The sequence below is a fragment of the Sinohyriopsis cumingii genome, chromosome 11 (assembly GCF_028554795.1).
Source record: "Sinohyriopsis cumingii isolate HCF-2022 chromosome 11, ASM2855479v2, whole genome shotgun sequence".
NCBI lineage: Eukaryota > Metazoa > Mollusca > Bivalvia > Unionida > Unionidae > Sinohyriopsis > Sinohyriopsis cumingii.
The window spans coordinates 80,764,309-80,791,064 of record NC_142971.1 but is presented as its reverse complement, the minus strand read 5'-3'; the positions used below and the strand labels follow the sequence as shown (position 1 = coordinate 80,791,064).

General features: G+C 34.2%; 1 protein-coding gene across 2 annotated transcripts in view; it reads left to right on the top strand.

Moving 5' to 3' along the window:
• Positions 1–9,673: 9,673 nt before the first annotated feature.
• The window catches only part of LOC149788829 (uncharacterized), a 120,095-nt gene continuing 103,012 nt past the window's right edge, over positions 9,674–26,756 (top strand). Inside the window, exons 1-3 of one of the 2 annotated variants that reach the window (XM_089974953.1) lie at positions 9,692–9,840; positions 17,732–17,861; positions 18,496–18,659. In XM_089974953.1, coding sequence (XP_089831079.1) covers positions 9,771–9,840; positions 17,732–17,861; positions 18,496–18,659 — 364 coding nt within the window. In that variant the 5' untranslated portion in view covers positions 9,692–9,770. Of the gene's footprint in view, positions 9,841–17,731; positions 17,862–18,495; positions 18,660–26,756 lie in introns of both variants that reach the window. The other variant, XM_089974952.1, reaches the window with a different exon arrangement.

Genomic DNA, 26,756 nt, shown 5'->3' with positions numbered 1-26,756 from the left:
CAATGACAATAGAAGTAGAATATAATGATACGTTGATTTGGTCTTGCATTGTAGTTAGTGACCTAGTGTACTGGATAGGAATGTAGTAGAGTTTATGTATCAAGCATTGTAGGGTGGTCCAACTAAATCTCACGCATGATATGCACAGTATACAACTATCGTCGAACCTTAAAACAATTTTTATGATCAAGTCTATATGCAAATCTATAACTGGAGTTTGGATATAAATAAAATTTAAGTTAAGTTACATTACAACAAATTTCAAAATGTATAACAAAATTTAGAATACCATCGCATACATTGCATACAGGTATTGACGGATGGAGCAGGCCATATCCAGATGCACGTGTTGTGTCCATTCTGTAATTTTAAAAAAATGACGAATTATCTATTTACCCTTTATTTGTGAAAGTTATTCTCTGAATGAAAGGGTTTGAAGTTGCTTTTTTTCCTCCTTTGAAAATTAGGTTTCATGGAATTTTTGTAGCCTTGAGAAGATTACAATTAATACGGTCTTCAACATATTGTGAGCATGTGTAGATTAGGGAATAATCCTTGTACCACGGTTGTTGATAGATCATTTACATTCATAGCACAGGAACATTACATACATCATGGTGTTTGTTACGTCGATTTTAGCCCAGTCAACTTTAGAGAAAGCAGGGTGGGGTCAGAGTGGTCTAAATTGCACATCTTTACCGTTCGCTGCCGTCTCATCTGTATTAGCGTGGGTTAGAGTTTTGGGCACGACCAATGTGAATATGAGATAGAGCTTCCAGTAGCTTATCCTGGATTAGTAGTTCTTATATGGGTTTTCCTAGGTTCTTACTCGACCAATTATTACAGCAGCAGTGTATAACCTATCTTGCTCTGATATACGGCGTTAAACCCAAAAATAACAACAACGGATATCATTGCCTTTGATAAGTGGTTTCAAGCCTAGAGAATACTACATGTACAATGGTGTTTTGACAGGTCGTTTGCATGTAATATATATATATATATATATATATATATATATATATATATATATATATATATATGCTGTGGTTTTCAAAGTTAGTTTGACACACAATATGGGGGATGATGCATTAATCCGATTTGAAAAATTATTTATATGTCAACAATAATCACCTCCCATAAAGGTGCTATTTAGACCAACAAACCTGAAGTATCTCCCCGTGTGTATCGTTCCTTACACATATTAACTAATTGGCATTAACCGAATCCAAGAGAAGTGTCATTTGCCTGGGAACATCGTGTTACGTAAGTTTTAATCCTCAATATACATTTATAAAGCGGTGTTCGAGACGAGATATATTTACTATCAGTTTATTTCACTTACATCGGACCATGCACTTACTGGGTCTGACACGTAAAATAAGTGAACGCAGTCGCCCACAAATTCTAATAAATAGAAAAAATGTGAATTTAAACTGTTAGAAATAGAAGATTCGACACAGACGAAATTTTGATAGATTTCAATTAAGTGATAGTGTTTATTTATGTGTAAATAGGAACGGGTGGTTATCTAAACTAGTAAATACAAGCCAGCATAACAACCATTTATCACTGAACTGTTATCAGGGCACTATGTCTTATGAGCTCCAGCTACCATATATCACCCAATCTAAATTCATTTAATTCACAAAAGAGGTTCATTTTGGTCGATTCATTTTTTATTTCTCCTCCTTTTTCTGTTTTCATTTACTTCTTTATTACATTTATTTCTTACTTTAATTATAAAATCTATCACAGGCGACGATCATCCGTTTCGTTAACACATGTAATGGAAGTGTACGGTATTTGGTAGAATAATACATATTTAAATAGGTTTACCTATCGTCATACGCCTGCTTGTGAAGTTGTACAATATATTTAAAAATGTGCTGTAGTTAGGTACTTAGTCGCTTCTGGTTCCGATTGTAATTCTTCTTAAAGTAGTATTTTGATTTTCCTTTGTACTTTTCAATTTCAATGACAGCTGGTGTTTAATCTTTGATCTTGCGTACATATTTTATATTTGAGTCAAGAAACCTTGACACATTGAATAGTCATGGAGATTAGGTAATTTTCTTCAGATTAAAAAAACTATTGCACACAATTTCTTTAAGATGAGCACATTATTTGCAAAGTGTACAAATGTCATACGAACTACCTAATAGGTGTAATTTTATGAATGAATTGTACTGGAATACACATGAAATTTAAGCGAACCTCATTAGGATTGAATTGTAAAGTAACACGAACGGGATTTAAGCGAATCTCATTATCGAGAAAATAAACTCTGAATGAAGTTTCCTAGAGATGGATGTTTTATTTATTTCAAGGAATTCGAAGGTACCATAGGTCGACAATATGAGGTATAATGAGAAACACGTAGGGTTTCCCAGTTGAATCGCTTTTGGAAATTAACATTAAGGGTAGACATATGACCCTCATATTAACATTAAGGGTAGACATATGACCCTCATATTAACATTAAGGGTAGACATAGGGCCCTCATATCAACATTAAGGGTAGACATATGACCCTCATATTAACATTAAGGGTAGACATAGACATAGGACCTTCATATTAACATTAAGGGTAGACATATGACCCTCATATTAACATTAAGAGTAGACATATGACCCTCATGCTAACATTAAGGGCTGACATATGACCCTCATAGTAACATTAAGGGTAGACATATGATGTTTATATAACTTAATTTATAATTATCATGCATGAAGATGTATGCAATATCTGAAACTTCGACTAGATGTGATCAATGGTTAACAGGATACTTTAAAATTTGAATGTACATTTAAAAAATTCCGTTATACATCTACAACTTCGTCTTGACAAATGTTTATCACAAAATGTATTTGTGGCGGGAGTTTGATTATATCATGTTAATTACCCCTGACAAGAATAACGGATACACATCTGGGTGCGAAACCAAGTGAATGAATAAAATGAAATTATATAACCAATGTATGTTTAAATCTGTTAAAAAAGAAATTTGCACATTAAGCGTAGCTAGGAGAAATAGAGTGAACTTGAATTTAGGGAATTATGTGTCATAAATCGTTTGTCAATTATACAAAAAAGTTTACATTTCTCAACTGAACTGATTCGCATGACAGTGCGAAAAAGGATATGAAGTGTGTGTGCATATTATTGGTTTAGATTATGACCAGATCGGACACTCCAAAAAACATACAACTGTCACATGCTTCAGAATATACTTGAAATTAAATCATCTTATCATGAACCTTTTCCATGCGATATTGGTCTTGCATTCGGGTCAGAAGTTGATGAAATGTGTTTTAATGTAAACGTGCAATGCTTGCTGATTTTACATTTAAAGTATCAGGTATCCGTCGCACGGTCTAGGGCTTCCAATATATAAAACCGCATATTAAAATATTACCCACGGTTGTCAAACGAATTTAGCATGCCTTGGTATCAGTTATTAAATATATATGTGGATATCAGATGAAAAGTATAATTAACTCTACAGGTTACGTATGTCGGCTATAGCCAGGTTTCAAAGGTTTGAGGCCTGAGACCATGCATAGTTAAACTGTCTTCACATGCTTGGCAGGTATGGTAAGAGTTAGTAATGACTAAAGGAGTTATAAATGGGTCTCTTCTATGTGAAGATATGCGAGACAAAAACATCGTTTGCATAATTAATTTTATTTAATGTGCATTTTAGCGAATCCGACTTATGTTACCTGTCTTTATTAATTGGGACACGTGGTGTAGAGAATAATTGCTCAAAGGAAATGAATATATGAACCATCCCTGCATAAAATGTTTGTGCACTAAAACCATAATCATCCTTTTTTAACTAACACAATATATCTTCCGGGTAATACATACACTATGATATTTCCACGATACGTAGTTTCCACGCCGTCAAAGGGCGGTCGTCTTTCAGTGTGTATACAGTTGCATGACAAGTAACTTAAATACCTGTATATTATTTTCCCTATCTAGAATCGAAACTGCGTCCTGACAAGAGGGCTGTATGCTATGAAACACTGTGCTTTCAAAGCGGGTCAAAGCCTATTGATAAAGTACATTGCACTGAAATGATTTACCGTTGTTACCCGCACATTGCAAGAACCAATCTGCGAACAAAGTTGAATAAAACTGCCAACTCCCCAGATAGCCATTGCACATCTAGGTCTAAGCAGTTCTCTTTAAAGTAAAGTAAACGATAAGTACAGTATAGTTAGTTTAACGTCGAACATATACACATACTTCTAGTAACATGATCTCTTAGGGGCTCTTACAAATGACTATAACCCATGTACCAACATACATATGACAATAAAATGCATAGAGATGTTAGCATACTATGAAACGTATGATATCCAAATCCAGACCTAAGAGCTCTGGCAAAGTGGTGAATATATGTTCAATATATTTAACCTATTGAGATTCAATAACATTTTCAAATGATTTTTATATAGTTTGGAGTACAATAAATGGTATGTAATATATCCTCTAAATCATTATTTGTAGTGCGGATTTGAACAACCTGAGTTAGTTTGCAGGTGTCAGAAAAAGTTGAGGATGGTATATATAAATTAACAAGATTGGTTATGGATTACGTAATGATAAGTTTTGCAAAATGTAAACGTTTTAAAGAAATAGTATGTACGGTACAGCAAAAAACGCGGAACCAAATTAATTCATTTGACCCTATAATTACATGCAGGTAGAAGGCTTTCGGGTGGGTGGTGAGTGTAAAATGAAATAAGAGGTCGAGCTGAATGCTCGGATTGTTTGTCATTGCCGTGGATATATTGACCAAATTCACTCAGTAAAATGTTATTGTTGTACATGCACAAACAAAATGAAAAGATGTTTAGTAATTTTGCCACCGGTCAGTATTACTGAATACGGTACAATACGATATAGTGTACGCCATAGTATGCAACAATCCAGCATGTATATAATCTCAGACTAAAATCTCTTACGTATAGCATGTACCGTACAAACTATCATTGAAAGTTATAGCACTTATTACGATCTAGACCTTATGTAAATCGATATCTGGAGTTCTAATGGAAAACATATTTGTAAATAACATTTAAATTAGGTTACAACACAACAGTTTTGAAATGTATTACACGTTCAAGAATATCATAACTCAGTATGCCTTTTATATATCCAAGTATCAGAACCCCGACTGTTAGTAGAGCTGGTTGGTTGTATATTGTTAACTATTTGAGAAATAATGCAATGTTTATAAGTAAGATATTTATCGATAGTTGGTAAACGATGAAAGAATATCCGAACTTGATAGTGCACAATTATTTTTCTTTTAATAAAATTTGGATTTATTCATCCTAAGATTTCTTTTTTTGATTTAGTCTTGTACTTATGTCATGATGAGGAGGTGATAATGAAGTCTCTTTTATGTCAGCAAAGTGTGACAAAATTTAAAAGCGGTTTCCTGGCGAGCCAGGGAATCTCTTCTTGTTTTAGTCGAGGTATCTTACTATTAGTAGTGCTTTTTGCCGACTTTATTGTTCGATGAATACGTTTGGATGCACAATAAATGTGGTGTGTTTGTCTGTAAAAGGTTGTAGTTTCCTAACTTTGCATTTTCTTTTGTGCCCTATACTTAATGCTAATTGCCCTTTTACTCCAAGTACCACTTAACGCTAATTTCCTCCTTTGTCTGAGAATGTTTTCTATAACGATTCCATGGAGTAATCCTAATATTTTCACAATGTTGAGGTATGCATTTATTTGATGTTAAAGAACAAAATCCAACACAATTTCATATGGATCTTTTAAGAAGAATCCCCAGCTGGATTGGACCAACAACTCATTACGGAGAGTTTAGAAGAGCGACGTAAATTTGATACCAGAAATGTTGAAGCAGAAAAATTGACTGGAAGATATTGAGATGAAATAGAAATCTATAGTAACAGTTGTAAAGAGCTATGCAGAATCTGAAGAAGGAGAGAAAGTGATAAAATACTTATGCAGTTTAATGCATGGAATTTACATTTAGAAAGGGATTCCGCTTCATGATACATTCAAGATTATTTCATATGAAGGTATACAAAAGTATGTGAACTTTCCTGTAGATCTTAAAATGTTACTTAAGTATTTAGACATTCATCGATTGAACTTTTTGCACAAATATTCCTCAAGAGGTGATATAACATCTGCAACAGCTTCATATGTTCTAAACATGCTTAACAAATTTTAGTGCAATTGATCCTACACTGTTTCTAGTCCAGGTTATTAACTTTGTGCATTAACTTTGGGAACTTTCTTGGACAAGTATATAAGTTGGAATATGCTAATCAGAAGGTGATAAAACCTAAGAAGCGCTTTTCAAACTAGACACGCATTTCATTTATAAATATATAATATGAAATTGCTTCTCAATGTGATGCAAATAACATTACAACTATACTAAAAATTATCGTTAATAAGGATTAAAACTGTACTACCGAAATATAAATAACGAATAAACAGTGATTCTCTCATGATTTCGTGTTTTCCGCAAATAGCACGTTTATTTGCTTTTTTGGATGCCTCTAGAAAGAATTTGACTTTCAATATCATTTATGGACAAATTAATTGATTGCTAAGAAACTATTTTCTAAATGTTTAAGAACAGATAATGTTGGGAAAATCATTTATATATAGAACTCAAATATTGTGTGATTATTATCGATCAAATATATAATTGATTTGGTTATGAAAAATAAATGACGTATACAGGAGAATCAACTGTTACCACATACATTTAACTCGTTTGCAAATACCTTCGACCATTCTGTCCGATGTTTCAGAGAAATTTAGTATGCTAGATTTCCATCTTTTATATAGATGTTTCCAATGTTTTGGAATTGAATAAACTGAAACAATGGAAACACAAAAACAAACACCCCCACATCCCCCAAAATAAAAACAGACAGATAAAAGGACTGAAAGTAGAAAGGCAACAACAGACAAATCACTAAGAATGTAAACCCAATTGTGATTATACTGTGTTTGCTGCGCTATGTGTGAAGATTTCAGCTAACTTGGAAAATAAAGACTTATAACTTTACATCTAAAATGTGGGTTATTTAAAGACCTGATAAATCAGTAGAAATAATTCTCTTAAAAATGCGTATGGAAATAGAATATTGATCAAAAATACAACTGTGTCTCATATAAGTCATCTGTCATTACCATCATCACATTCATTTAAATAGGTTCACAATGAGCTCAATGCGGTCTTTTAAACCAAATATCAAAAACTTGAAAGTTTGCAAAATAACGAATGAAATTCCAAAAAGTTTGATTTTCTTGTTAGCATACTATATATAAAAATATCTAAGAATGTTTGAAATTGAAATCAATAATATTTGCAATGATTATTTATACTCAAGTGTTTAACGTATTACTTAAGACTACTTTTTGATTTTCACCGACACAACTATTTTCGATGTATTCTTGATCTAATTTTTACGTGTAAAGAAATATACCTTGTTATGTACTGTATTCGCCTTGAAATGACGAGATTGTAGCTTGAATTATTTGTCTTAATCATTTAAATTCCATCAGGGATGCAAAACATCATCTGTCAGTACTCTCTAGACTGGCATAAAAAGTAAAGATGTTAACTTGACATAGATAAATATTGAGACTGATGCACAATCTGCAATTAGATTAATAAAACAAAAATACAACTTTCTTTGAAATAAGAAACGGAAACATATCCTTGTTAATGTTTGCAAAAGCAACCCTGATATACTGTCCAAATCAGTCATGACTAACAACAATGTACATGTTTCAATTGTTCAATAGGTGGTAGACCGTACTAATATATATTCAGGGCAACAATGATCAAACCAAAATTAAGAGTAAAAGACAGAATAATGAATATCATTTGGTTTCGTGTTCGGTGGTGATCATGTGTTTTATCACAGGACTACTTGGGTTTCTTGTTCTTTCCAAAATTGTTAATCTTTCAACAAATTATAGAAGTGCAATAGCTAGCTTTATAACAATGTTGTAACGAACGATGAATTCAAATTTGTTGTTACTAATGATGAATTTTAAATGTGTGCACATGCTAACAAGGTTTAAAATTACTCTTTTTTGATGACCTACAGCTAAATTTAATTTGGCTTACTGTTGTGGAAAATATATTCCTCTGCATCTTTTTGTATTGAAATTATCAAAAAAAGGCAGGTTGTAGGTTTTGTGAATAATAATAATAAATAAATAAATAAACAAACATATATATATATATATATATATATATATATATATATATATATATATATATATATATATATATATATATATATATGTATCTATGTATGTATGTATGTATTCAGTTATGATCAGTTAATAGAACAGCACTGGCCACTATCCAGGTAGATGGTCATGTATATGTCCCGAGTCAAAGAGCAAATTTTGTATTAGAGCCTCACACTATGTAGGCATAATCACGTATGATAAATGTATCTAATACCACAGCAGACAATATGCTACCATATGATTACGCATAAATGTCAATTACAAGCGTAAAGACTGCATCGAAGCTACAAGTAAGGAACATGTTTATTAAAGTCAACGTCTCCTAGAAACATATATGTCGATATTTTCCAAATGATGATCATTCGATTAATAGCTAACGGTAAATATCCTTGATGTATAATATCAATACATACGATTTTTATTTTAACATGAATAATATAAAGGAAAAAATCCTTATATATCAAAATATTCGATTTTTTATTTTGTATCAGTCTAGCTTATAGAGTATTTGTTTTATTCACGATTTTATTGTCCTCTTAGTTTGCTTAATCCATTATTTTGCTTTCACTAATTTATTCATTAACTAATTTTCATTCCGGAAATATTTACCAAAAATTAAACACGTGACGTCGTATTTTACGTCATCGTATAGTTCTTTACGGTTAAAAGCGATATATGACCTTTGGTTTGGAAATTTACTACTTATTAACCGTGTTTCACTGGAATAGTTGGTAATTATTCAGGTACATTTTCTCGATTGAAAAAAAAAAATATAGAAAAGAATTTTCAGATTGTCATCGCTGGTTATCCTCATTATTTAAAATAGACATTGTATATCGTAATTATTTCTATAAAATAAATTTTTAAATCGCTTCTTTTGGTGTAAGACTGGTTGATGAAGGTGGGCTTGTACGTGATATGTACACACTAAAAGCCATGCAAGATACACATTATTTTGTTCACTGCATATACTTCAAAGATCAATTAAGATAATTGTAAAAGCCGAAACCTTGTTTTCTTAAATTTTATTTATTTGTTAATTCTTTGTTGCAAGTTTTAGTATTGTATTGCAAAAGCCATTTCAACAATTTAAATAACTGCAAAAGGCAGTATAATTTGGACTTGTTCAGGTTACGTTTTCGAGCTAAATAGGGCTAGAATTATATCAGCTGTCTGCTTTATATAGAGCATTGTTTCCATAGTGACCACATGTAGAGGAATTTCAGTCACAGTATACGAAAGTTACATTGCCGTATGACAACATTCTCACCACTTTTTCCAATGCAAACAACTTAACATTAGACCGTTTTTTTTCCAACATGTACGGTACAAATGCAAAGAGGATGCAATGATTAAAACGGATAGACTTCGCCCACCCTGATAACATGTTCATGTGGTTACGGGATTATTATTTATTTTGATGTCACCTATTTACATCAGCTACTCCTAGTGTGATAACCTAAAGTGTACCTTGGAAAAGGACCTGTGCTATGGACTACATTGCATCCATGAGAGGAAAAATGATTGTATTCGCCTTTGTCCAGCTACTTCTACTTCAAGGTAGGCAATTAAAAATATTTATATATGTACGGTCTTTTTTATTCACAGAACTTATAATAAAATTCCTATACTGATATGGAGCTCGTCAAATTGCTTGCAAGTCTGCTATCATGTTTCTGTTTTGCTTTTGGTCTTAAATTTAGCCTGGTATATTTTATATATTATTCCAATTTTGTGATAAACAAAACCCTACCTTTCATTAAAATGATAATGCAAACCATGATAGCACGAAAAGTAGTTATGATGAACAAAAGTGTTAATAGAGAAAGCGTGTGTGTTCTACTACTCGCCTTCCCTTCTATTCTAGTATGTTTTTTATCACAAGAGAAAACAATGCTAAATGGGTTTATTGTATGGCTTTCCTTGGGAGATATTGATTATAACCTCCTTTTCTTCCACCAATAACCTACCCTATTTACCTATTTAAGAGGAACTTATGGTATTATAGACCAAATCTCAACTATTCCGAAAGCCTTGACTCTTGTATTTCGTCATACTCCAAAATGAGAGTATTATAAGTTTTTTTTAAACTTGAATAAAATTTTCCAGCTAAGTTCGAACTTTAGCTTTCAATGATTAACTCTTCTAGTTCATGTTGTTTTTAAAAATGATATCAACATAGTCAGTTCATATGATAATTGACGAATGTTGTAATCTGAGATGGTGATAAAAGTCCACACAGGAATATTAGTCATGTTATTGTTAGGGAAGAAAAAAACATAATAAATGTTTGGGATAACACTATGGGGTCTAACTGGAATTGTGTGTTCAGTACATATCCACCATATGGTAAATGTGAAATTAAAATCATGGGGATTTAACAAAAGAGATCCACTTGAGTAGTTTACGGGAAGTTATTCATTAGCAAAATGGTACTTGAGTTGTAAGTGTAAGTATCACATTCCCAAAGATCTTATAGAAATTTAACATCAAAGTGCCTCTTGAAAGTCTACCTGAGTTTAGTACTTGAGGGTTCAACTTGAAGTTAAGATTACAGCCCATCTTGGTGGGATTTAACACAGACTGAGGCCATGCACGAATTTAACATCAGAGATCCAATCGACTGGAAGAGTTTCATTGAGGGCAATTTGTAACTTTGTTAGAAGTGTCTGACCTTAAATGGCGCACTAAATATCCAAAATACAGTGTTTATCTAGCGACTATATTCATATATCTAAGATTTATATCAATATAATTACACATGTTTCATATAATGTTGGAGATGTAATTAAATTTGGCGTATACCGCATATATGCTATAAATAGCTCCAAACACTGAAGTCAGCTGAAAAAGAGGTGAGTGGTGTTGACTCCATAGAAGACCGGATAGCATTTTGTCAATGTCGATGACGCCACAGGGCCTGTTAACCTTGAATTTGACTAGAACAATGTTATCATGTACGATGACGTGATGTTAGAAGGGCGAAATAATCTCAACAGAAACGAAAACATATAAACACTGTATCAACTCCGGCGATATGCCCAAAGATGAACCGCTACAACACCAATAACTCCGCAACATCCATTCGAGATGATGTGCCGTATATACGGAATGTTGCATAATCCAACGCTCTTTCTATGGCGACGGCAGTACTACGTCGCTTCGACACCATATGACTTCACTAGCACCGACCCGGCGTAGGTTTAAACGGGATCGAAGTATGTGAGGATTCGTACTCATCAACAACCATCTCCAGAGCAGCAATCTGGTAGAAGTTGTCCGACAGCTAGCTAAAAAGACACTGAAGTTCGTGTAGCACGTGGTGACTGACGGAAACAATTCCTTTGGTTCAAGATGTAATGAGCTACCTAAAGAGAGGTCTATCGTTTAATGGCTATATGAGACCGGAAGGTGGAGGCACTCGAGGAAGCATTGAAGCCTGTCAAAGAAGAGAAGTATGTTACATAATATAATAAACACCAACAATAGCCTTCATAATTTACAGATGAGGCATCGAGCTATATTAACAAAGGTTGTTCTTTGAATGCAGGGTCTATGGCCCTCACAGCTATCATTAAAATATTCCAGGTCAAGTATCCCGGAAATGTCAGAAAGGCGTGGACGACATGGGAGCCCTGCTGTCTTGCATTCAAAGATACAGGTGAGAGCGGATATTTTTCCCAAGGCAAAAGACTTAGTTTAGAGGCCATGCGATTTTGGTTGAGACCATTCACCTTGAAGGTACAAACAAGCCAGCAGAAACATGGCATTGTCCCTGGAGTCGAGATTGTTTTCTCTTCCTAAGATGCCAAGAAAGAAACATTTCCGTGCGCCGTCCACAGTATCCACGAAAGCGTCCATCGGTCCAGAAGTCAGCATACATGCACAACAATCTGGGGCGCGTGATGGCAGCAGCAGGCATTCGGTCAACATCGTCAACATCGTATACTCGCAGAACCATGGGACTCACTGACTGCGTTATGGCCACGCTTGACCGTCCACTCTGCTTCGGATCGCAATTAATGGCGCATGGAGGGCTGCTCCATAAATCAACTTAAAAACAAACATGTAAACTATAGCATCCACGCGCATTAGCCTTTTAGAAACGTTTAGGAAACAATACATCAACACGGCTGTTTGTACCTTACAAGGATGTCCTAATTGCCAACATGTTGAAAGAGTTGACATTACGACTAGTTCCTTAGACATCACCTCGAATAGAGCTGTTTCCGCTGTAAATCCTCTGCTTTGGTGAAATATTCAAACAACAGACACATAATATGCTTATAACGTCACAAATCCCAAAATTGACCCAAATAAAATGCAATGAAAATTCAGTCATAATTAGAAATCGAAACACATTAATCTGTGTTTACGTGATGTAATGATAAACAGACAATGAAAAAGACAAATAAGGCACCATGTACACTCATGAATCAGCCTAAATCATCTGAAAAAACATGGGCAAGAGTTTTATTCATATATGGCTTGCACGAAGAGAACTGTGAAACTAGTAAGACAAATCATCTACATTCATGTCTAAATAATATCGTGTATTTGGTTAGTGTTTTCTGTATTAAATATTGCTTAAGTGGAGCATGACTCTGTGCGGTGGACGTTTCCTCACAATAAATGAAGAAATCTTGCATCTACTTTTCTTATGCACATCTAAAGTCATATAGGTTTCTAGATAAACCAGAGACGAAGATGCCTACATCTCTTCAAAATCTTAATAGAAAACAATTGTCTCCTTAAACACGACCAGAACGTCCAGAAGAAATGAAGTACATACATAATACAAATTTAAATAGAACCATCATCTTAGGGTATTTCTTCCCTTTGGTGAATGACAGACATAGTTAGCTATATACGTCAAATCAATTCAGCAGTGTCATAGGCCAATAGTTTTCGCAGGTGCTGATGGCACACTGGTTTTGAAGAAACTGGCTGGGTACGATAACTAGCCTAATTAACACCGAACTGACGACTGCCTAACGTGTAGTATACACTACTGCAGATGGTAAACATTATTGCGCTCATTAAATGCATGCAGCATGTTAAAATAGAAGGTTAAGGACAAATTTCACTTAACTTATGTACTTCAGGTTGTGACTTAAATTTATGTTTCAGGCGCCAAAATGACTCATGCATAATTTGTTGGTTCGTTCCTTTGAAATGGGAGTGTCGATGTCAGCATTAAGCTCTCCAAAATAGGATAATATTTTAATACGTCAAGTTGATGAAATAATTTGTAAGAGCCAGAAAGATGTACTGTTTGTTGGTAGGATACTCGTATATGACATCTTGGTGCTGTATTTTGAAAAATAAGAAAGACACACACACACACACACACACACACACACACATATATATATATATATATATATATATATATATATATATATATATATATATATATATATATATATGGTTACGAATCTTGGATGGTCTTAACCTACGTTAAAAGAAAGAGCAAAACCAAAATGGTTTAGTGTACTTCAAAAAGTACAAAGTGAATGAATTTTAAAATTAACTTACGGCATGGTGAATGGATTCAAAAAACCATATTGGTTATATTAATTCCACAAGTTGATATTAATCCGAATACGTCGCAAAGGTATTTATAATGAAGACGCTAATGTAATTATTAGCAACAGTACACAATAAATCACTGGTATAATCTAAACATATATTTAAATGAATTCACGCTAATTTCAATACAGCTATTATACGAATAGTCTTTTCATGTTGAACAATAATTCCACATCAGTGTCATAAATGGAAATGTTTATTCAATACATGTCACAACACTGCAAATCTAACGAATAAATGAATCAATCTTCTCAACAGTGTGGTAGCCAATCAATGTATTTATTACACTAAGAAAGCCTGCATTGAAAGAACGATACGCCATATATGTTGCAAAGTGACAGCAGTTGTGTAGCTGTGATGGTGCAAAACGTAAACCATGGTTACACTTACAATACATATGCCAGGTTCACCTATATATGATGACCGGCCCTCCAATTATAATAAACTATTATAAATGAATATTATTTAGTATTTTATGCGGCACTAATGTACAATATAATGATTGCTGGCAGGTGATTCTAATCCTAAAACGACTTTTATAGCTGATCATATCATTCATGATAAATTTCAAGTTCGTTCAATTAATCGATGTGGCACGTTTAAAAATTAGCACTTTGAAGGAGCTTGAACGTCTGGAGATACTGACGTGAACGAATTCATAGCATTATACTCAATTACTGACTTCATATGAGGAGCCAACATGTTTTGCTGATCTTGCAAATTTGATATATCGTTGAACATCGCTTAAAATGAAAATAAAAACAAGTATCTAAATTGAAATGGATCTAGTATATAACACATGTACTGAATTCATGTAAACTCGAATTATAGCAAATATAGTTGTATTTATTAGGAATTACACGGAAAAAATGTTTAATAGTCTATAAATAAATATAAAATGTTGGTGCCACGTTAATATTATAAACTCAGACATATTTGAAAATGAAGTTTTGAATTCGTTATATTTGCTTACAAGTACCAAAACACCCGTTGGAGAGGATTACATGAAATATATGCCAAACGTAAGAAAGATATTATAATATGTTATTTACCACTCTCTTCAGCTCAGACTTCTACAACGATGCCTTTACAGATGGATGGAGAAATGATTTAAACATACCACAGTTTATGAAAGGAAACCTATGTGATTCAAACAATTATGGGGGACCAAATTTGTCATATACATGCAGCCATGTATTTACATGTTGAAGAAAACTACTTAATATTCGGAACTCGAACTGTGATGTAAGACATAAAGAACATGTGGGGTTTGGTGCTTATATACAATATCGCTGTAACTCGCTGCATATGGCTAGCTACAGTTACCTATAGTTACCTCAGGAAATGGTACAAGAAGTTAATACACTGGATGACAGAAAATAACGTTGGCAACTTATGTTAGAGAGCATCCTTAAACACATGGGTTTACTTTTGAGTGGGTATCGTAGGATATGTTACGTGCTAATTGACAAAAAGTTTCATAGATATTAACTTGCAAGAATGGCATGAGCTAGTCAGTGAATCAACCCATTTTGAAGGAGAATAGGAATACTGACATCCTAACGGAATGTGAAAACATACTTATATGCTGCTGAAAATAAAAAATAAGACGAGTATACACTCTCATTACATTAGGCTAACTCCCAGTTGTGTAGCTGCAAGCAGGTATAGACATGTATATGTGGGATATATCATTTATTTCATGTGACAGTGAAGATGAAGTGAAAATGATTTTTCTAATTTATTTTGTTTATAAAATGCCAAATAACTCATAATTATGACGAAATATCATTAGGAATACACATGATATGAAATATTGCGCAATTCGCATTGTATTGAATATGATAAAGATAATAAACAAAATCTGAACCGTTTATTTAGTTTGCCTTCAAGCTAAGACAACATATGTTTGCAGATTATATAAATGTGCAAATTCTGCAATATGGATATAATGATTTGACTTACCACCACACTGTAGACGAAGAAAATACATGTTTCATTCCCGCCTAGTTATATGTTTTCTTTGCGATTTAATCTTTCACTTATACTCATGGCCTTGTTAAAAAAAAACAAAAAACAATAGAGTTAATAATTTACAAACTAATATCATTACTCAAATCAATGTTTATCATAATAAAACGACTGTTCGACGCTATTTGAAAAAGGTAAATAGAAGGTGATTCAACGTTTTGTTAATTTATCGAAAAGCACACTTAATCCTACTACTTTACTCAGAGCACCGTTGTTGATAAACTGAAATTAGACTATATATTGTACTTTGACATGGATACCTCTTTCATAGTCAAACGTGTTTCTAATTGAGCTACAAGTTATTGTCATAAAATGAGTACGATCTGGCAAACTAAAACGAGTGACAAAGATTGAGAATGACCTCCAACAAAACTGTTTTTACCTTAATGTGATTAAGACACTATTCTTGGAAGACGGGAATTCTGATAAAAGGGACAACTTTAGCTGTTGCCACAAGTTCAAATTCTCTAAGTCAGTATCATTAATATTTAGATTGTATGCCCGTTCGATACGGCTAGTTGTCCATCATGGGTAGTGCTCTATTTGTCATCTTCCGTTATAGATGGGAAAGATGGTTTTTCACAGTTTGTCAGCAACGAGTTAAATGAATTGTTATGCAGTGTTCAAGAGGAAGGTTGAAAACAAAACATTTTTAGACGATTTCAAATTCGCATACGATTTAATTGCTATGGTATTATGGTATACAGTTAATCTACGCAACTTAGAAAAAATGTCAGCAGTGCTACCTTTTTAAACCCGGTAACACGAACATTTATGCATTTCGGTTTCATTTTGGATACATAATGCACAAACATAAGTTAAATTATCACAATTCTAGTACGTGAATGACATATTGTTTTATATGGATGGGAAAAGTAACCCAATCACATTTAATTAAGACTGTTCCAAAAGATTCTCCCTGTAGGGTCAATTGATATTGATACATACAATTTTTAGAATGATTTGATTTTATGGGTCTTGCTATATATTAGCTAAACTAAAATGTTAAATATGTGACGAATCCTGCAATGCACGCGCTAGTTTCTCACGTGGTCAATATAACGGAATATAGCAAGTTTTCATTGCAAGCACACATTTGAATGGACAGGTTGCCAGTTGTGGTGTAAATAAATGACCTGCTTTAGAGCTACTTAGTCTCCTCATTTTGCCCAATGAACTCCGTGACAGCATGCACCATTCATATAAAATCAAATTTGGAGACGGCACAAAACTCGCAGTATCCGATACATGCAAAATGAATGTGATCAAGAGTCAAACGGAACATAATTGCAATACATTAAGTTGCGAAAACATATCTGTAGATATGAAGATCAACAAAATAAATAATAGTAAATAAGACAGGAGCTTGGTTAATACAACTCAGAGATTGGGATTATAGCATGTTTAAGATACAAATCATCATTTTCATCATTTTCAGGTTGAGACGTCTAAATCAACTATTATTGTAACATATTGAACAGACTGGAATTTGCTCTTCAGAAATACATTTTATGCTACGATTCCAAGTTGATGTATAAAATGAAAAAGATGTAACAGTTGTATTATATTGCATTATTATATTATTTAAGTATTGGCACTAGCAATTACGTAATATATATATAAATAAATAAATAGGTAGTTATATTCGTAGGTAGATGGATTGATGGATATATATATATATATATATATATATATATATATATATATATATATATATATATATATATATATATATATATATATATATATATATATATATATATCATCTATCTGTCTATCTATATTTCTATGTATCTCTATATATAGTGTTTATAGTTTATTTGTTTAGCTCTACATATGGCAAATGGCGAATCATGTCCGTATGGGTATTCCTCATTGGACCTCTTTCACGACAGTCGATACTGTCCTGGTGGTTGTTGTGGCACTAAATACAGCGATTACAGTGACGTTTGTTGCGAGTAAGTACACACACACACACACACACACACACACATATATATATATATATATATATATATATATATATATATATATATATATATATATATAATCATTTTGTCATCGGACACGGTAGCTATTTTTATCGGGTAACGTGTATTTTTGTTTTGTAGTGAGGCATGCACATTGAACAAACTTTGCCCTATAACCAAAGTTTTAGTATATTTTGTCTTCTGTGTTAGATGCTGAACAATAAGTATATGCTCATGAAACAAGAAGCAGAGAATTGTTATAGACAACAAGCCTTGTTATACTAATCAAATATATTTATTTATCTAAAATACAAAGTGAAAATGAGAAAAAAAAACTTAAGTAACTGCGAATTAAATCCCCAAATAATTCAAGAATTACAGGCGCAAGTTCTAGTAATTTAAAAGGCCTGAATACAATTCTGGAAAAGTCCCGAACAAGTCCCAAAACTGAAGGCGATGGCGTCTCTGCTATAGCTATTCGAGTATTGATGTATAAATAGTCTTAGCAATAATATAATTCAAGGTTTTAGTTCAATATAAAGTCCAAAAATTGTATCAGATCGTATTTTTTTCCCCCATGGAAAATCATCACTTGAACTTAAAAATAAAATATTCATTCCAGCGTAATTAATGTTGGCGTCATTGCTGGTTCTGTGGTTGGGGGTCTGGCCGGGCTCGCTATAGTGATTGGCATCATCGTCTGCTGCTGTGTTGCCGCAAGCAGGTCTCGCAGCAGCCCAGGAGCTGTTATCCAACCTATGAACACTAATGCGCAGACACTTGTGCGTAAGTAATCGAATAATTAAATCTGTACTATTGATTGATACGACACGTTTACAGTAAACCAGTAATGTGCTGTTCTGAAGTCTTTGTTAGTGATAAATAGGAAACATTTAAACGTAAAGATGATTACTGATATTATTATTATTAGTATTCATTTTATTCATATTATTTATGTTATTCATTTTATTATTATTATTATTATTATTATTATTAGTAGTAGTAGTAGTAGTAGTAGTAGTATTCATTTTATTCATAGTATTCATTTTGTTCATATTATTTATATTATTCATTTTATTATTATTATTATTTATTGTATTCATATTATTCATTTTATTATCGTTATTCACTGACTTTCACATAGCGTGTCGCAAACGCTAACAGTCTCTGTAGTTGCTCTTGCTGCGTTTTGGATATTCATGGTACGCATAGCTATTGTACGAACTGGACCAGGTTGTTACTTTGTTCCAGTTAGAACTGTCGTCAGTTTTACGGTTGCACGTGCTGATTTGGTAATACCCTCAGTATGCTCGTCTATTCCTATTCTTGGTTTAATCAGAGGTGTACATGTTTGTCCAAAAATACACCGTGACGTTTTTGCATGCAGTTTGTTGAGACTGTATCACAGATTAAACTCTTTGGACGTCTTCTGTAACATTGAGAATCACTTAATGCTGTTCACGAGTAGCATGAAGACATCGCTTTTCATACACTTCTATGAAATCACTGGCTCACCACTAATATGATTGTTTCTGATTATTAATTTGACGTGTGACACTCGTTTGTAAAAGACGTTCTTGCGACATATATATCTAGATATTATAGTCAAATTACGGGTGTTATAACTATACGGATCTTCTGATAAACAAATGCAGGTCTCGAAAAACAAAAAGATACCAAATCCAAATGTTATTTCATTGCCAAGAAATACTATCAACAAAGTACAGTTTTTGCGAGAAACTTTGGGCATATATGCGTATCGTTAAGTCACAATTGTTACATTGGTGTTTTCGTGCGAATATTTTTGCTGGATTGAGCCGATTATTAAGCATCACATCGTCATAATTTACCCTATTGGTTTCGTTTGCATCGAAAACATAATTGGTATGTGTTTCTTCTGTAGTAGAAAAATAATTCATCAGTGTTTCCATCACGCTTCATCCTTCGGTTATCTCTCACTCCTCTCGAACATAATAACAAGGCTGATCATCAGCCAACAGCACAATTACGTACAACCGATCCCACTTCAACCATAATGTGATGATATTCAGCAACTGTCGTTTGTTTCCTCATCAAGGTCGACCAATGATCAGCGGAGGCACTGAATTTTGAAACATGGTTCCATCACTATGATTGGACGGTTTAGGTTCGCCTATCCTGCAACGTCAATAACGAAAAAGTCGTTGATATTTCTAAAGCCACCTACGAATTTCTAGTTTCATGGTGCAATTTAGATCATGTCTAAATATTGTGTACCATGTCGCGCCAAAACACCTACAGCAAATCCAAATCGAATTCAAAAATATAATAGATGAGCAGTGATTACACCGGCCTACATCTTTTAGACGTCGTCTGCTTCAGAGATAAAATGTGCTATTTATTATGCATTTTAATGTGCTGACTACAAATATAACAATTAAAACAACTGATTGGCTACTGTTTCCTAGATATTTAAGTTTTTAGGTTTTACGTATATTTATACTGTGTAGATAATACATTTTAATCATATATTATTAAACTAGGTTTCTGGTTGCTTTATAAGATAATATTTCATATGCAAGACATGAATAAATGAACAAATAGGTTATATAAATGAAATGTGATACGAAACATAAGGAATACAATTTATTATGCGAATATAATTACATAGTTAAGCCCTTATCCGGTGTCTAATCGGGGCTTCTTGGCTTGTCTCTTGTTTTCATTAAATTGAGCATCTCATGTCACTTTCCAGCTATTGTCTGCAAAGACTGCTTCATTTGCCCTGATAGCGTTTCTCCATTGCTAGAATGTCCTTGTGAAGTCGTTCGCCATACCCGTCGCTCTCTGCTTCGCTGTTTCGGTGGAGAAAAAAATCTAGATGAGAGTGCAAAACGTATCTTTAGTGACATGTTGCAACCAATGCTTTTGTATGCATTGATGATTTGTTGTTTCCGAGAAAACATGTTGTCACTAACTGCAGGGATAAATGCATCATCTCGAAGAAGTTCAGGAATCTGCGGACAAACCAAGACATCCTCCTTTATCTTAGCTTCACTTAACGTGCTTCTGTTTTGTCCATGGCCTTGATAAACTTGTTAATCAGACCCAGCTTGATGTGGAAGGGTGGTAGCACAATCTTCCTTGATTCAACTGGTGTGCACGTAGGACACTTTTCCTCCCATGCTAAAATGACTATCGGAGTGGTCAATCTCTCATTATTTATTGGGAATCTCTCGCAAGGTTATAGTTTTCGCAGAGAAAAGAGCGGTACTTTGTGTATCCAGTCTGCAGACCAAGCAAGAGCTCACGTACTCTCAAATCACCACAAAGCGGCTATAGATGTTGGTCATAGTTTAAGCAGCTCAAAAATTGTTTTAATCTTGTCTTTCCTTCATTTGGACTGCGTAACGAACTTGAATAGATGGCACAACATTGCCACTTTATAGCAACACATATTTAAGACTCGTCTTCGACGAATCAATGAACAGTTTTCACTCATGGGATTGATGAACTATGCTGAAGGCTACCATCACACCATCTATGGTGTTGCAGGCTACAAGATCACTTTCCGTGAAAAAGAATGGGACAAGGTCCTTTTGACGGCACGTAACATGGAAACCATAACATCACCTGCAGGAGATTCCACTGCAGTAGTCTGCACCAAACGGCTCTGCTTTACACTTGGAGAGTTCCAAATCCTTGTCAAGGACTTTGCGTTTACTTTGTATTGTGAGGTGTGGTTCAGAGGAGGAGGAGGACGGCAGAAAATATGGTTCGTATGACAATGGTGGTCCTGGACTAGAAGTTGCATCTTCTTTTACTTCCTAGTCAGACTCATGTGAGAATAATTGTGGTGCATCAGGAACCCGCTTTCCTTCTTATCTGGGTAATATGCGTATAGCTGATGGACTGTTTGGTTAATGCGTGATTCACTTTTTGTTCTTTGACACACCTTTCCCAACTGGAGGCACCTAACATAAGGAACAATTGCTGATATGATCTGTTGGGTCTCTCTAAATCACTGACTCTTCAAAAGGCATATATTTCCTTGTTCTGTTCAACCACTGGCAAAGATGTGTTGCACAATTGTTGCAGCGTACGTTTGGGGTCAACCTCTGGTCCTGATCTCAAACTAACTCTCTAAGACCTGTCTATATGTTAACTATTTCGGAACGTATTGATACCTCAAGACAGTTAACGCGTCCCGCCGTGTGGTATCAAGTGGGGTCAAGCTCACTTTAGTGTATCGGTGAAAAAAAAAAAAAACAACATGCAGCTGGAAACGTATCATATTTTGCTGTGTTTGCGAATTCACGTTGGCCCAAAAGACATTCCTTGTACATATAGAGCTGGAGGTATTTCTGCTCTAAGGTTTTCATATTCGGTGTGTCCGGCTACGATCATGTACAATTTATGACGCAGTCCCACATATTTTATGACTGATTTAATCTGACTTGAGTCTTTGAATTTACGAAAGACCATTGTATTGTTGCTATTAACAATGAATGCTTTTTTTTCGGATAATATTTCGCATCAAATTCATTACCAAATATGGTTTGTCGCGTATACATTTTTGATTGTAAGATGAATCAACAGCAGTACGTGTCGGTGTACAGCATCATGTCTAGATCTATGTATAACGGTTTGATCTTGTAGTGACTAAACTCGTATATGATCAGTTTCGAGAAGTCCAGCAATGACGATATAACATGGTTTGCTTTTGTCAGTTATAGCTTCGAATTTTAAGTCGGAACGGTAAGAAGACCACAATCAAAGATCTTTTGAGACTGAAGGGACTGGTAAGCGATAGCCTTCCATAGTGTGTTGCTTTAACTATCACGGACAAGATCTACTCGTATTTGTTTGAACATATTTTATATTATCCGCTGTTTTCCGAATACCGAATTGGTCTTAAGCTTGAAGACTCATTTTCAAATTCATTTATGGATGTTATACTCAGATCGTTATTAATCTGAACAAAGCCTGTTGACGAAATTCAAACACTCGATTGATCGAAGTTTCACACATGCACTATCGCAGATAGATCTGAATGTTTCGAGGATTAGTAAACTAATTGTGTTTAGTCCTACGACATGTTACTAGCTTTGGTGCATTCAGTGTATTTGTGTGCCAATTCATCGACTATTGAGTTCTGCTACGGGGACAGGAACTTTCCCGGCAAAGACCGCTCTTCTGTTGCCCGCGAATAAGTGTTGTGTACTTAATGCAAATGTACAGGGAATGCAAGCTCAAATTGAAATAAATATCCGCAATCTCTTTTGACTTTTTGTTCTTTTTTATGTGAGTTTGCAAGTCATTGTGTATGGAATCAATTCACTCCCACCCCCATTCAGCAGGGGATTCGTCGTTGCCTTTCCAAACTATGTATTTGATACATTCTTTAACTTTTAATGGCAGTGGGGTTATATCCGGCCACGTTTAGGTATATGGTGTGCCCATATTTGTGATGCACCATATACATCTCGCCACGAAGAAGGCGTTCAAGAAACATATGCTAGTCGAAGCCGATTTGGTTTTTGAAAACAGCACATTACAAGCCATTCCTCGTAACTTGAAGCACGATGCGAGATTGAGCAAGATCGACACGTGAATGGCAGTGTCATACAAGTTCACAAATACATCAGCCAGCAGCAATACATCGGAGAGCAGATAACGATATTGATATTCATCGATATTGTTGCAGTTAAATGCGGGTCAAACTTTGTTTGCACGCTCGAAATATTCTGAGATGCCTTTGCCATCCGTACTTATAAACGCTTCAGTAGGTTTCCAAATCACTATCGTATTCGTATGGATACACAACGTTTTGGTGATGTTAGGGTAATAAATGCGAGTGATGGCCAATTTTACCACTCATAGAATGTTCACCAATTTGGTCAAGGAATATAGCAGAAACAATAAGCATTCCATAATCCGTTGTTTGCCCTCCATAAACGTAATATTGCTGAGTTGATGGAGAGGCCACTGCTTGTTGAGGGACTACCATTCCGCACAGTTATAAATCAATACATTTATTTAAGTAAATTCTCAACTCTAGATTACAAATATTGCGTGCAGCTCATCTGTTTCCCCCAGTGATTTTTACATTGCAATTGGAACTTTCAGTTCCATTGGAGGATGAAAAAGCTTCTTTTGGCATCCTGCAATGAGGGGTTACGGAAAAGCACGAATATTTTCACAGTGTCATAATCATGTCAGTTTGTGCGTATAACCGATATCTAATCCATTTCACTGTATCCACGAGCGATTTAAGAAACACATCAACCGACTATTTGCCACGACACGGTTTGGTGTTGTCATAGGTCGGGATTCAGGCTGCGGCGTGTATCGGCGGCCACATATAGGCTGAAAGATGAAAAGAGCTCAATCTGACACTAATGCATATAACAACAGGTTTAAATAACCGTTCAGCTCACCCATATGATGAGCGGGAATTTTTTTACCTGTCCAATACTGTATGGTTACCAAACTACCAAGCTAAAAGTGGACTTTTAACGTATGTGAAGTGATCCAGAATTTAATCATTTGGTTGAAAAGTTTTTTTCTTTCTAGTTTTGTCAAACCTTATTTTCATTTCTTTCTGGTGTACTGAACATAATGTCTTGCAATTTCGCAAACGTTCGATATTTTCTATTTACAATCAGAGAATTATATCAAGTAAATTAATTTGATTCTTTTGTTAATCTTTCGACAATTTAAATGGTCCACGAACATCATGTCCGAAAACAATTCAAAAAGATTTATTACAAAGGACTCTTGAACTTTCTCCTAACATCAAACACCAATAAGTTCATACATTCGTCCCAATCTGTTCTAATGTCAAAGTAATATGACCTTGTCTTGTTCGTTAAAATCTGATAAAAACCTTTCAACGCCCCCGGCTTTCATGGTGATAAGCAGAGGACATGCAATGATGAATACCTAATTCATGCACAAATTGTTAAGAGATCCCTAACATGAAATTAGAACCTAGTTCAAACTGGAATAAATTGGGAAGTCCAAACAAGTGTTAAGGCTCTCACTATAGATTTAGTCATACTATTCAATAACTTGTATTGACTGCCAAATTGGTCTTAGGTAAGGGATCTACACAGTCTAAAATTATTCTGCTAAATGGTTTGGCAAATTCAGGCAGAGGTTGTAAATGAGCTTTAGGTATATTTTGGTTAGGCTTTAACCATTTGATAAGTATGAAATAATCTACCTCATTTAGAAACACCACGCATACTTTTAGGTTATGAAAACGATGTATGATCTTGAGATAAGATTTCAGGACTGCTGACATAGTGGCCAAGGGAGATATTGTGCTAAATTATCATTGCCATTCATCATAAGGTAGATCAAGACGTCTCAATGTTCAATTCAAGAACCGAATTTAACAAACTATTAGGTTGGTGAACGTCTCTAACATCCCTCTGAAACAAAGAGAAAATCTCGTAAATCTTTTTTCTGTTTGACGACAAGTGCTTGTCGTTTGTCTCCTTGATTACTATTAATGGAGGATCACAATAATCTATACAGAACAAATGCAAAGGTGACATTCTCAAAAACATAGTATATGCACGTGTAAGCCCATGGAATAGTTTCGTGATCAAATTAAGTATAAAGTGCTTTGTTTGGCATAGCTATAGTAACTGCACATGCAGGAATTAATTACGGATTTCATTTAGAATATGATTCATTTTTTGATGTAAACAAGTCATGTCAGTTAAAAGTGGATTACTCTAAACCGTATTCCCAGTTAAGTCATTGTATGGCAATAAATGGATACCCTCAATCAGAACACCAATAATCACTAAGACTAAGTATGATGTCAAATTTGATCGACATTAAATTAGCACTATGGAGCGGAATTTTAAAAAAACCGCACTCTAACCCCTAAACTTGGATATTTCCAGCAGAAAAAAATACTTCTCCGACAAATCAATGTACCCGATCATACAATATTCTGAGTAGCTCGTGTCCATTAATATTTCAATACGGATTTGACTGGCCAAAAATCCAGTACAAGAGGTAGATCTTTTCTATATTAATGTTTCGTAATTCTCAATACTATAAAATAAAATAGTGTTTATTTGTCCACAATAATATATTTTTCCACAACATGATTGTGACCTTGATCTATGAGAAAAAAAAGCAGCTGGAACTGCTCTGTCTTTTATATGTTGCTAATATGTTAACTTAAAAGCAAATATAAATAGCATGCCTTATTTCTTGCGATAAGTACACCTAGGAAGATTAATGGATTTCTACACATTCTCATCCGACTTTAGATTTATATTAGTTGTAACATATTGGAAGTTGTAAATATTCGCTAAGTGATTCTTAATAATCATCTGTTGAGAGGAACATCTATTGACAAATACAACTGTGAAAGGCAAGTATATTTTTCAGCTGTACCAGCAATGTTTACTAATGTATCAACCTTGTGTTCATGAAGGCATATGTTGACGTCAATATGGACGCAATAATTAAGTCTTAAATATATAATATGAAATGGGCTAAGTATGTCATATTCTGTATTACTTTTGGATGCACATCATCGGTCAAACCGTTGTCCTTTTCCAGTAAAATATGTATGCATTTGTTGTTTTATCGCTGTTACGTGACCTCTTTTGATATTCCACAAGTACAAACTCATAACCTTTCAAGATATATTCCTTAACCAAGCCATACTCAGCATTTTCTGCTACTGAAAGTGCAATACGAAATAACAAAATTTAGTATTATACTGGTCATTATAAAGTGTCGACGATTAATTCAATATGCGGGAAATGTTGATCTTTATCTTTATCTTTTAAAGAGTACACTAATTGTATACTTTTTTGTAACGTGTACATTTAAACTTGCATGGACGGAGTAGAACTGTAGCCAGTTCTA